Source organism: Nicotiana attenuata, unplaced genomic scaffold (assembly GCF_001879085.1).
Source record: "Nicotiana attenuata strain UT unplaced genomic scaffold, NIATTr2, whole genome shotgun sequence".
Lineage (NCBI taxonomy): Eukaryota > Viridiplantae > Streptophyta > Magnoliopsida > Solanales > Solanaceae > Nicotiana > Nicotiana attenuata.
In genome coordinates this window covers 238,604-252,059 of record NW_017671229.1, presented here as the reverse complement: position 1 = coordinate 252,059, position 13,456 = coordinate 238,604, and the positions used below count along the sequence as shown (strand labels likewise).

The following is a 13,456-nucleotide window of genomic DNA, read 5'->3' as shown; positions in this document are numbered from 1 at the left end:
GGGATAAGTGTCGACGATCAAATCAACAGTAAGTGTTCATTTTGAGTTATTGCCCTGTGTTAGTATATCTGCTAAGTGAAACAATTTGATTTCTTCTTCACCTTAATTTGGGTCAATCGCCTAATTAAGATCATCTTATTCATTTTGTTAATGATGAATTGCCTGCTATATGATGAGACGTTATTGGAATATTATGGTGGTATGCACTTTAGCCAGATGTTGCAAATGTAGAGGACTAGAAGTGGTTTCGGGAGTGGCCTTATTACAAATTTAATTTTTATTATATATGTACTAGTAGTAGTATTTTCGTCTCATTCTACGTGAAGTTTTTAATTAGGACACGAAGTTTAGGAAATTGAAAAAAGACTTTTGACGCATAAATCAAATACTATATGCAAAGCAAAGTTATACAAGCATCATATTAAATGAGTGGTAGTGAGAGTCCTAATAAGTTATATATATCATTAAAGGAAAAAATGGGAATGTTAAAACTAAATAATTTAAAAAAAAAAAAAAGATATTTCATTATGTTTGAAACAAAGTAAACAGAAAATTATGCCGCTTTAAATAATATAGAACTACTACAAAAAATCGATAAAGAAAGTACGAAAAATCTTTATTGGGACATTTTTTTATATTCAAGTTGCAACTAGTCATAGAAGACCATTTATGCTCTCATATTTTGGTTTAGTTTTTCTCTCAATGTCAAGTACCTAGACAATTGAGGCTCGACTAATACGACACTCGTTAAAAGGCTTCTTAATTGATTTTTTTCATACCAAAGGTTTGAATATGAGACCTCTCATAAAAAGTGAAGGAAATTTATTCATCTCCCTGCAACTCTTGATAAAGAGGGAAAAACTAGCGAAGATAGCACGGCCTATGTAGTTTTTGGACTGGTAATAGAAAAATAGCCAGCGTTGCAAAGTTAATGAAAAATAGAATTATTTTACTGAAACACGGAAAGTTCCAACATAATATGCTGGATTATGGAGTGTGAGCGTTACTGTGTTAAAACACAAAATCAGGAAAAACAAAACTATTAGAAGAATTAAAGAAATCTGGAAAAATAGTAGAGAATCAGAAATATTCCTAGTTCACAAGTTTCTTGTGTGTCCTTAAGGAATTTTAACCCCCTCACAAGTTCCCAAGGTAATGGATTAAATCCTCCCAGGATAAAACGGAATAAACCTTCCTGCAACAGTGGCAATACAAACTGCAGGATCCCAACGAACTCAAAGAACGGAGCAAAATCACACTTACGAATTGGAGAGAGATTGACTGCGAATTAGGATGCAGTATATTCAAAAAGAAAGAAGTTTTGGAGTGTTTTTCGTGTGTAGAAAATGGAGCCTTGCCTCAGAATTTATAGGCAATTATCAGAAGAGGTGTCTGGAAAAGGTGCCTTTTCAGAAGAATACGCTACGGCAGAACCGCGACTAGAGAGTCCCTCTGAATCTTCAGCAGGGTTCTGGCGTATTTTCAGCAGTGATTTGGTATTTAATTAATGAAATAAATTTTGTCCAAAAAATAATCTTATCGATCAATCATTTGACAAATCCGAAGCCGAAGCCAAGCGAGCGACGACGACGGCGCGAGGGTTCATTCTCTTCAACTCCTTTTAAGAGCTTTAAGAAGTGATTCTATATATAAGCACACAAATGTGATTGTCCCTCACCAATGAGGGACAAAGTGCAAGACAAAAGTTCACTTCTTCAAATTTTTATTTTTCCCTCCATTTTATTTCCCTCCATTTTCAATTCACAATTCTTCTACTTTAAAGCCCAATGGCTTAAAGTCCAACATGGAGCTCCTCCGTATAAACTTCCAGCATATTGGAACTCCGGCACGAAAAATTCCAACATAATATGGTGGATTATGGAGCTCCTCCATTTATGCTCTCGTACTTCCTCTCTCCCCAATCCCTTAAGGAGAAAAAAGGAAGGACAATTTTGGTTTAGTTTTTCACTCAATGTCAAGTACCTACACAATTGAGGTTCGAATAATTCGGCTTCATGCATAAGACTCATTAAAAGGCTTCTTAATTGAATTTTTTTTCATACCAAAGGTTTGAATCCGCGACCTCTCGTTAAAAGTGAAGGAAATTTATTCATCTCCCTGCAACTCTTGATAAAGAGGGAAAAACTAGTAAAAACAGCACGACCCAGCTAGCTTTCGGACTAATAATCGAAAAATAGCCAGCGTTTGTAAAGTCACTGAAATAATCACTATTTTGGTGAAATACGGAAAGTTCCAACATAATATGCTGGATTATGGAGCTCCTCATATAAACTTCCAGCATATTGGAACTCCGGCACGAAAAATTCCAGCATAATATGGTAGATTATGGAGCTCATCCATTTAAACTTCCCGCATATTATGGTGGAACTCCAGCATATTCTACTGGAATCTCATATGTAAAAAATTAGAACTCCAACATATTATGCTAGAATATTTTTAAATATTTAAGGGTATTCTTGTTCAGATTATATCTTTACATAAAAAATAATTGAATTTCGATTACTTTTATTCATTTAGCTATTTTTCAATTACTATTATAAATCAGGCTATTTCTAATAAATTTTTTCCCGAAAAACTATATTAAGTGGCTAGAGGGACCCGAAAAGTATCTTCTACCCAAAACATAACCGTCAAAGCGATCCAGGCCTCAACCCACAAAAAAGTAACGTGTGAACGCGCCCCACCAGATCAAGTCATCAATTACCTCCCAATAGAATCACTTATTACTATGCCAGCTAGGCTTAAAATTCTATCCGTGTATAAAAAGTGTATGAGCTGTCCCTCCACGTAAGATCTTCCCGCGTATATAAATAACTCCCCCCTTTGACCTCTCTCTGTATTTCAGAACTCAAGTCAAAAAAATTCAAAGTTTCAAAATTTTCAACCATGCAGAGGTCAAATAAGAGATTTAGAGAAGACGGAACGTCGTACACTGACCAAAATAACCAACAATTTCCACACTTTCCTCGGCTTACTGGAGAAGAAGAGTATTCTGTTATGGTTTCAGCTTTGAAAAATGTCATCAATGGTAGTACTCCCATGGAAAATAATAATACTCAACACTTCAACTTATTTTCACCTTTTCAATATTCTACTGCTACCTCCACTGCCACGACTGTTACCGCATATTCCTCGCCTTCGAACAGCATGTCTACAATTGAACAAGGAAATGTGGTGTCACCTATTTTAGGTGTCCCAGCAGAACAAGAACCTTGTCCATTTTGCAGAATCAAAGGTTGTTTAGGTTGCGACATTTTCGGAACCACGTCTTCTGCTGCTGTTACTTTTGCAGAATCAAAGGTTGTCGCTGGTGATGATAATAAGAAGAAGAGTACTACAATCGCAATAGCAAAGAAGAAGAAGAAGAATTACAGAGGAGTGAGACAGAGGCCATGGGGAAAATGGGCAGCAGAAATTCGAGATCCAAGGAAAGCTGCGCGTGTTTGGCTTGGAACTTTTAATACAGCAGAAGAAGCAGCTAGAGCTTATGATAAAGCCGCTATTGAATTCAGGGGTCCAAGAGCTAAGTTAAATTTCTCATTTGCTGATTATACTGAGACTCAAGAACAACAGAGTGCTTCATCTTCTTCACCTCAACAGTTGCCGGAGCCACAGTTACAGCAAGGAAATAATGCAGAATTTGGAAGTGAAATTTGGGATCAGTTGATGGGGGATAATGAGATTCAAGATTGGTTGACAATGATGAATTTCAATGGTGATTCTTCTGATTCTACTAGCGGGAATGTTCACAGCGTTTAAGTTTCAGTTAAAACAAAATTAAGGTGCTTTGCCCCGTTGTATTTTATCGAATTTGGGCTCTTGCACATAAGGAAACACTAGTAATTGTCTACTCATTTTCGTATGTAATTCGGCACAATAGTCGAGTGAAATGTAAAAATTATGAGGAATTAATGTGAATATATTATTCGTTTTTATAATTACTTCCCCTGTTTCAAGTCAAATGGAGCTTACTATATTATTCGTTAAAATAGCACGGGGGCTAGCCAGTTTTCAGACTGGTCATCCAAAAATAGCCAGCGTTTTCAAAGTTATTGAAAAATAATCACTATTTTGCTGCAACAGGGACCGGTCCAGCATAATATACTGGAGATCGGTGCACCTGTGTATTAACTTCCAGCATATTATGCTGGAACTCCATCACGCGGAAAGTTCTAGGATAATATACTGGAGATTGGAGCATATGTGTATGAATTTTCAACATCTTATACTGGACCGGTATATTATACTGGAACTCCAGTATATTATGCTGGAGTTCCAGTATACTTATGCTGGAACTCCATTATAATATGCTGGAGTTCCAGTATACTTATGTTGGAACTCCAGCATATTATACTGGAACTCTAGCATATTATGCTGGAGTATTTTTTGGATTTTGAACAGTATTTTCGTTCAGATTTATCTTTACATAAACAGTAGCTAAATTTCGGTTACTTTTGAAACTGTGGCTATTTTTGAGTGACCACTTGTAAATTTGGCAATTTTCGAATTTCTCCCATTATTCCATCCGGTCCACAATAAGTGATCATATTGCCTTTTTATTTTGATCCAAAAAATACGTGTCAATTTACATAATCAAGAAGGAATTAATTTTAGTTTTTCAAAATTTGGCCTATTTACATATTACAACGTGTCAAGGTAACAAATAATTAAGATTAATTTAGTGAATACATTTTTTTTCTCTAGGAGTTGTATTTCCTTAATGGGTGTGCCAAAGATAAATTGATCACTTATTGTGGAGCGGAGGGAGTATGAGTTAAGCTGAATTCAATATATATGAAACATGAATATATAGTGATAAACGAATCAAACTTTAATAACTACTAAATTTTGAACATAGTTTTAAAAGTAAAATGCATTGATACAAACCGATTAAATTTAAATATTAAATTTGCTTTTTTTTTTTAAAGTTTAAAAAATTGAAATGTGGGGTCAGATGACACAGATACAAATCACCTGGTGATTTTGATGGCAAGCTAGAAAGTCACAGTGGCCCACTATACTTGGCAAAAAGTTTTTAAAAAGATCAGTTTTAATGTCGACTGAAAGAAACCACGTGCATAAATGAAAAATGTGGAAGCATATTTAACATGTGTTGATTTATGAAAAGAAATGTGCCCACGAGGGGAAATAAAGAGTGTTATCCAATCATTAGTTTATTATAATACTACCAAGTTGGCAAAAAAGCGAAACATTCAACCGACTCCAAAATAGAGGAGTAGAGACACCAATTAATAACGTGCGTGAGATTTGATGGATTCAGTGGGAAGGAAGAGTCAGTTACTCGGTATTGTTGACGGCACTAACTTGACGCGTACGGACTTGATTTTTTTGATACTCCCAGGTTCTAGACTCAAGTCAAATTATAGTCTTTGCCTCTTTGGTACCTTTTGGGTGACACTATTTGTCTAGTTAGCGGAGTCAAAATTTGAAATTTGTGATTTTTTTTTTTTGAATTAAGTATTTTAATTTTTATAAATTACTAAATTTTAAATTAATAATTATACATAATTTTTTAAACAAATACATAATTGAATAAAAGCTACTGGATTCAGTCGTATCTGAAGGGCTAGCTCCGCCCCTAATTTGCCTTATATTTATTGGTTAGCATTTACGAGCTCTGACGTAATAAAAATTCTTTTGTTCTGTTAATTAATGGGGAAAATGCAAATTTATTTTTTACTATACGAAATACTTTAATTTTATTTTTTTTAATCATATTTTAGGGTTATACATTCCTTTCCTATTATTATATCATCTGATATTCGCTCTTGAATTTAGCGTAAATTGGATGGATTTCACATATTAATATATGTTTAAAAAAAAATCCAAATTCACCCATCTAATTCTTATTCCAGTTTAAAGTTACCGTTTATTGTACTTCAAATGGGAACTTCAAGGTCAAAAGCAAATACGAGAAGATTTGCTAGTGGTAAGTGTATGAATGGCCAGAAGACAGATTTAGATTTTAAAGTTTGAGTGTGAGATGACGTTGAATCCACTTACCATTTGAGTTACTGTGTTTTGTTTACAATATTTGTACATATATAATATATTTCTTGACACATACAGAATTTGAGTCAATCATTATTAAATTCGGCCAAACTCGTAGTTGTATAGGAAAAAATATGATATAACACGTGGTCACCTAGAGGAAGGACACGTGGAACCCAAGACGGAGGTGGTCACAGAACGAAGCTATTCTGCTTGTCACCGGGAGAGAATGTTCATAAAGATATATTCAATGCTTTGCGTCCGGTAGCATTTAATAAAGAATATTCTGCAGTATTAGGAACTGCAGCCCATTAAAAGGAAGTTGGCATTAATTTTCACCGTTACACCTTCATCAATGGCCCTCATAATTGACACTAAAGGAGGGCACGATCTTAGGACCTCCTTCTCAAGACATAGATATAAATAGAAAGCTCAGTTATCATTGTAAATGACATGAATTTTCTGGCAAACTCATACTATCTTCTCTACAAAGCTTAATATCATTTACTTCTTGATTTTGATCACGTCATTGCTGTGAAGGAAGTTTTGCTCCCGGAATTATTATTTCTGCTATTTTATCTACATTTTAAGGCTAAGTATCGCATTATTCTTTAATTACTTTATTATTTCTGGATCAAATTAGTTCACTTGTCTATAAGCCACATATAAATTTAACTGTACTATTTTACGGGTAAACAGTTTGGCGCCCACCGTGGAGCCTAGGCAGCCGTGCAATTAAATTGAATCTTGCCCTTTTTACTAACGTACTTTGATTGTTTTGTCTTAAAGAAAAACCGCAAGAAATGACAGATAACACCGTCAACAACACACACAACCCCGAGATTCAGAGAGATCGGCCTCACTTCGAGGACTCAATTAGTGACACTCGTATGAGGAGAACACCGGCACACCGGTTCATAATAGGTAGTATCCTCGTCTAGTTCGGGGAGCAACTCCTGATGATGCTGATGAGGAACATGTTGTTGACGTGGTAAGGGTTTTATAAGAGCAACAAGCGATCATCCTAGGCCATCTCACGCGGCAGGATAAGGTTATGACGGAATTAAAGCAAGCATTGTCAGGTGCTTCCAACAACGCGAACAGACAAAATTCAATTCCTCCCGGTATCCCCCCAAATCAAACAACGCAGAGGGTCGGCAATAACACTCCCAGGGGTGAGGTTGGCTCCGACGGGGCTGGGGGGAGCGGGTCCGGTCACAATAGCAAGAACGATCCTTTTAAGAATGAGCTTTTACGGTTTATGAGGGAGGTAAACTTCCGCATGGACGGATCTGAGGCGCGCCACCAATATTGAAAGGACCGGATTGGAAGAAGTATACTCAATTCCGTACAAGCCCAGCGCTGCACTAGAGTTGATCCCGAAACGGTTCAAAATGCCTGAAGTGCCAAAATATGACGGAACTTCAGACTCTCAGGAGCATATCACCACCTACACAACAGCGAAAGGAAATGATTTAGCTCCTCATAAAATTGAATCTGTATTGTTAAAGAAATTTGGAGAAACTCTCACGAGAGGGGCTCTAACGTGGTATTCATTATTACCCGAACATTCCATTGACTCCTTTGAGATGCTCGCGAATTCTTTCATCAAGGCCCATGCCGGGGCCAAAAAAGTTCAAGGCCCCGATATATTCAGGATTGCGCAGGGAGAGTCCTAGTTGTTACGCGAATACGTCACTCATTTCCAGAAGGAAAGAATGTTGCTCCCGACTGTCCCGGATGAATGGGCAGCAGAAGCATTCACCAAAGGATTGAATTCGAGAAGTTCAGACGCTTCCCGGAAATTGAAGGAAAGCCTGCTCGAGTTTCAAGTAACGACTTGGGCGAATGTCCACAACTGGTACGAGTCAAAGATAAGAATCGAAGATGATCAATTTGGCTTTCCATCGTCGGTCAAAATGACGGGAGAAGGATAGAGAAAAATCAAGAGATGACTATGATAGACGGACTTTGAGGGGCCGATTTTTGCCCTACGAGCGGACTGAAGGCCATAGCAGAAACCTCTAAACAACGGATAAGTTCACCATTGACAGAAGGACCGATCGCAGTCGGAACAACAGATCGCTGCAGGAGAAAGAAACATCAGGGTCACGGATATTTCTTACCCCAGGTTATCGGAATACAACTTCAACATCAGTATAATGGAATTGGTGTCAGCAATGAGAAACATCAAAGAGGCACGGTTCCCGAGACCAATGAGATCCGTACAAGGACAGAGGGATCTTAACTTATGGTGTGAATACCATGGGATAAACGGCTACCGAACAGGGGACTGGCGACACCTTCAGGAAGAAGTGGCAACGCTATTGAAGAATGGTCACCTCAGAGAATTCTTAAGTGACCGAGCAAAAAACAACTATGGTCGGAACAGAGACACTTCGGAACCCTCGAAAGCAGGAGAAGAACCCCCACGCCAAACGATCAATATGATCTTCGAGGGGAATGAGATTAATGGGGTCACCTTTGCGGCGGCGAAGAAGACGAAAGTTTCAATAACTCATAGTAAAAGGCTCTGGGAAGATTATATCACTTTTACGGAGGAAGATGCAGATGGATTGCTGCTTCTGCACAACGATGCACAAGTAATTTCTTTAAATGTATTAGACTTTAAAATTAAACGTGTTCTAGTGGATCCAGGAAGTTCAGCTAATATCATACAATGGAGAGTACTGGAGCAAACCAAACTCACCGAAAGCATTATTCCGACAACAAAGCTCCTTGCTGGATTCAACCTCACGAGCGTGACAACCTGGGGAGAAATTCTGCTACTCATAAATGCTGAAGGAGTAATGAAAACAACTCTCTACGAAGTTGTAGACAGGGACATGTGACGACCCAAAGGGTCATCACCTGTTTCCTTACTCATTTTGTGCTTCTGAGGCCTTGAAAATCTCATTTGGGGTTGCCTCAATTTGCGTGCGCAGTTCGGGCGCGTAGGCGGAAAGCTTAAATATGAATTTTGTGAGAAAAATGCTAAATTTTGATATTAAATTGAATAAATTGACTTCGGTCAACATTTTGGATAAACGGATCCGGACCCGTGATTTGACGGTCCCGGAGGGTCCGTAGGAAAATATGGGACTTGGGCGTATGCCCGGAATCGAATTCCGAGGTCCCAAGCCCGAGAAATGAATTTTTGTGTGAAATTATTTTCTGGAAATAATTAAGGAAAATGAAAATGAAATTTGATTAAAAGACTATGGTATCGGGCTCGTATTTTGGTTCCGGCGCCCGGTACAAGCCTTATATATGGTTTAAGCGCTTTCTGTAAAGTTTGGTTGAAAATGGACGTCGTTTGACGTGTTTTGGACTTAAAATGGAAATTTGATGTTTTATAAAAATTTGGAAGGAATCATGAAATTTGAGGCTTAATTCGATGTATATGATGTTATTTTGGCGTTTTGATCGCACGGATAAGTCCGTAGGATGTTTTTGAGGTTTGTGTGCATATTTGGTTAGGAGCCCTGAGGGCTCGGATGAGTTTTGGATAGGCCACGGGTGCATTTTTTTTGAACTTTGGAATTTCTGGTATTTTTCTGAGCAGCAGACTTCGCATTTGCGAAGAGGGTCTCACAAATGCGAGCCCCGCATCGCAAATGCGAGACTAGGGACTTGGCTGCCTGATCGCAAATGCGATCTATTTGTTCGCAAATGCGAAAATGGGCAGGTCGCAAATGCGACAAAAGTGATCGCAAATGCGAATCCTGGGATTTTGAAAGGGTTCGCAAATGCGAACAATTTTCTCGCAATTCCCATAACAGGTCGGGGTTCGCAATTGCGAACCCCAGTTCGCAAATCCCATATCTGCAACCTGTATATTTTTATACTTAGTCGAATTTTGAACCATTTTTCACCCCATTTTAAAAACACAACTCCTTAGGCGATTTTCCAAGAACAAGTCTTCTTCCAAATCATTTGTAAGTTGATTTTTACTCATTTCCTTCAATCATTAACATCATTTAACATGTTTTCAACTTAAAATCAAGGATTTTCATGGGTGAAATTGGGGGTTTTGGGTAGAACCTAGGTTTTCTAAAAATTGGGGATTTGGAGCTCAATTTGAGGTCCGATTTCAAAACAATTTACATATTTGAGTTCGTGGGGGAATGGGTAACCGGGTTTTGGTTCGAACCTCGGGTTTTGACCACGTGGGCCCGGGGGCGATTTTGGAATTTTGGGCAAAACTTTGGGAAATTCATTTTTTATGCATTCAAATTGATTCATTTAGTGTTTATTAATGTAGTTAAACAATTTGTGATTAGATACGAGGGAATTGGTGGCGGAATCGAGGGGTAAAGCCATAACTGAGACTTGAGTTGAATTCAAAGCATCGAGGTAAGTGTTTGGTCTAACCCTAGCTTGAGGGAATAGGAGTTGAGTCTTATTTGCTACTGGACTAATTGTCGGGTACGATGTATAGGCATGGTGACGAGTATCTATACATTGGTGTCTAGTATGACCGTGAGTCCTTATTTTGCGAATAGTTTGGATTTTGTTATACCTTTCATGCTTAATTGATGACTTCTATATGTTGTAAAGAGCTTGTGAAAGGATTTGTGATCTTTAAACTTCGTGGAGCGTTGGCTCGAGTTGAAATACAAATTGTGAAGGTATATGAGGTAAGTAAATCTTTGGAGCATTGGCTCGAGTGATAATGTGAACTATGTGATGAAAGTAAAAGAAAGAGAAAGAGTTGTTGATCTATTCCCTTGCCGGGATGTTGTTGATTATTGGATATTCTCCCTTGCCGGGACGTTGAGACTATTGATGTTGTACCCTTGCCGGGATTTAATTGTTTTATTGTGTTCCCTTGCTGGTATTTCTATTATTATTATTTTGTTTATTCCCTTGCCTTTGTTTGTGATTGTTGTTTGGGTGAGGAAGAGAGTAAAGCACGAAGGGTGATGCCGTGCATTGTTTGTTTATTGTGAGGAAAGAGTGTAAAGCACGAAGGGTGATGCGGTGCATTGTTTGTTATCTTGTGAGGAAAGAGTGTAAAGCACGAAGGGTGATGTCGTGCACTGTTTGCTTATTGTGAGGAAAAGAGAGTAAAGCACGAAGGGTGATGCCGTGCCGCACGATGTACCATTCCGTGCCAATTCTATTGATTATATGTGAGGAAAGAGAGTAAAAGCACGAAGGGTGATGCCGTGCACATTTTATATCATTGCTTGGTGAGGATGAGAGTAAAAGCACGAAGGGTGATACCGTGCACTTATTGCTGTTTGCTATGATTTCTTGTTGTTATTAGTTCAAGTGCATTACTTGTCTTATTCCATTATTTCTGTGATTCTTTACGTTGACATTTCCCTTTATCGTGTCACTTGTTATTATTGAACCAAGGTGTCCTTGCGCAACGTTATGTCTTGAATTTATGCCTTAATTGCTTCATGATTATGTGACTTAATTGCTACGTGACATTCAACATATCAATTACTAAATTGCCTAATTGCCCCCTTATAATCCATAATTAAATTGCTATTTGTCATTATTTGTTTTCCTTAGTGAATCATAAATGTTGTGTACTTGTTGTCTTATGAACTCGTATTAATGGTTGCGTTTGTTAGAGTAAATTTTCTTTTGGAGGAACTGTTGATATATTGAAATAGGAGCGGGTGGTACGCCTACCATAAGTGATATTGAAATGGGAGCGGGTGGTACGCCTACCACGAGTGATATTGAAATGGGAGCGAGTGGTACGCCTACCACGAGATATTGAGAAATGGGATCGGGTTGCACGCCTGCAACAAGATGAGTTGAATATGAAAGTTGCCTTATCTCTTCATTTACTGCTAGAAGTTAAATTGTAGATGTACGCTTTATTATTCCTGAAATTCTATTTCTAACTGTTGCCCCTGAAGCATGCTCCCTTCCCCAGCTTAAATTGTTATTTTCTTGATACGTCTCCGTTGTACTTGTATATATATCTGCTCAGGTTTATTTGGTGGTCTGGTCCTAGCCTCGTCACTACTTCGCCGGGGTTAGGCTAGGCACTTACCAGCACATGGGGTCGGTTGTGCTGATACTACACTCTGTGCTATTTTGCACAGATACAGGCTTCGGGCAGCAGCAGCAGTAGTGTGGGAGTAGGCTTTCAGCCCAGCGAGACCCGAGGTAGCCTTGCAGGCGTTCGCAGGCACTGGCGTCTCCTTTCGTCTATATTCCTGTTTCTTTCATGTATTCTGGAGACAGTGTCGAGTTATTTCTTTCAGACCTTTATGTGTAGTACTCTTAGACCGTCTGTGAAACCGTGACACCAGTCTTGGGTGGAGGCTTTTGTTGGGATTTCCGCATTTTTATTAGATTCTCTATAATATTGAGACCTCCGCTTATTAATTAATTTCATTGCTTTGTATTATTGACGATAATGGTTAAAAGGAATTATGTTATTGATGAAAAAAAGTAATTAAATTTGGCTTGCCTAGCTCTCATTAGTAGGCGCCATCACGACTCCCGAGGGTGGAAAATCCGGGTCGTGACAAGACATGGGGTACAATATTATCCTGGGAAGACCATGGTTACATGAGATGAAAGTTGTGCCTTCAACTTATCACCAACTGTTGAAATTTTCGACACCCGAGGGGATCAAACAGATAAAGGTTGATCAACCAGCAGCAAGGGAGGCAAACAAATGCAATATCCGTCTCCAGTAGTAGCGGAAAGCAGCGCGTGGCATAGCAATTACAGGAACCGACACCTACCCCCGAATTAGAGAAATTTAGCCCGGGAATGGAGGAATCGGAACAGTATCAGGTTCCAAGGTATTTCCAAGTTCCAGAAGATACGTACGCAACGAAGTCCACAACGGAAGAATTAGAGCAAGTTGTGCTGTTCGAAGAATTCATAGAAAGGAAATTCCATTTGGGAACAGGACTGCACCCGGAGTTCAGGTATGCTTTTATTGAATTTCTTAAAATCAATGCTGATTATTTTGCATGGTCGCACGAGGATATGATAGGTATCTCGATGGATATAACGGTACACAAGTTAAGCTTGGATCCCGACATACCTCCAGTAAGACAAAAGAAGCGCCCTATAGCTGAAGCAAGGAATAAATTTATCAAAGAAGAGATAACCCGCTTACTCAATATCTCCGAGAGGTAAGATATTCAGACTGGCTAGCTAATGTAGTAGTAGTTCCTAATAAAAACAATAAATTCCGCATGTGCGTAGACTATAAGGATCTTAATGAGGTGTGCCCGAAAGGCTCATTCCATTGCCAAATATTGATCAAATGATTGATGCCACGGCCGGGCACGAGTTAATGAGTTTCCTCGATGCTTATTCCGGGTACAATCAAATCAAGATGAACCCAGAAGATCAGGAAAAGACTCCGTTTATAACAAATTTCGGTATATATTGTTACAATGTGATGCCCTTCGGGTTAGAAAATGCCGGGGCC

The 13,456-nt window shown here is 38.6% G+C and overlaps 2 protein-coding genes across 2 annotated transcripts; both read left to right on the top strand.

The window, feature by feature from the left end:
• Positions 1-2,851: 2,851 nt before the first annotated feature.
• On the top strand, positions 2,852-3,962 carry LOC109206850 (ethylene-responsive transcription factor ERF109-like). The gene has a single exon (XM_019369712.1). It carries the CDS (start codon positions 2,908-2,910, stop codon positions 3,778-3,780), a length of 873 nt encoding a protein of 290 aa, XP_019225257.1. The 5' UTR covers positions 2,852-2,907; the 3' UTR covers positions 3,781-3,962.
• A 3,815-nt stretch (positions 3,963-7,777) lies between these two features.
• LOC109206847 lies at positions 7,778-8,885 on the top strand. The gene is made up of 2 exons (XM_019369710.1): positions 7,778-7,894; positions 8,088-8,885. Exons 1-2 carry the CDS (start codon positions 7,778-7,780, stop codon positions 8,883-8,885), a joined length of 915 nt encoding a protein of 304 aa, XP_019225255.1.
• The last annotated feature ends 4,571 nt before the right edge of the window (positions 8,886-13,456 follow it).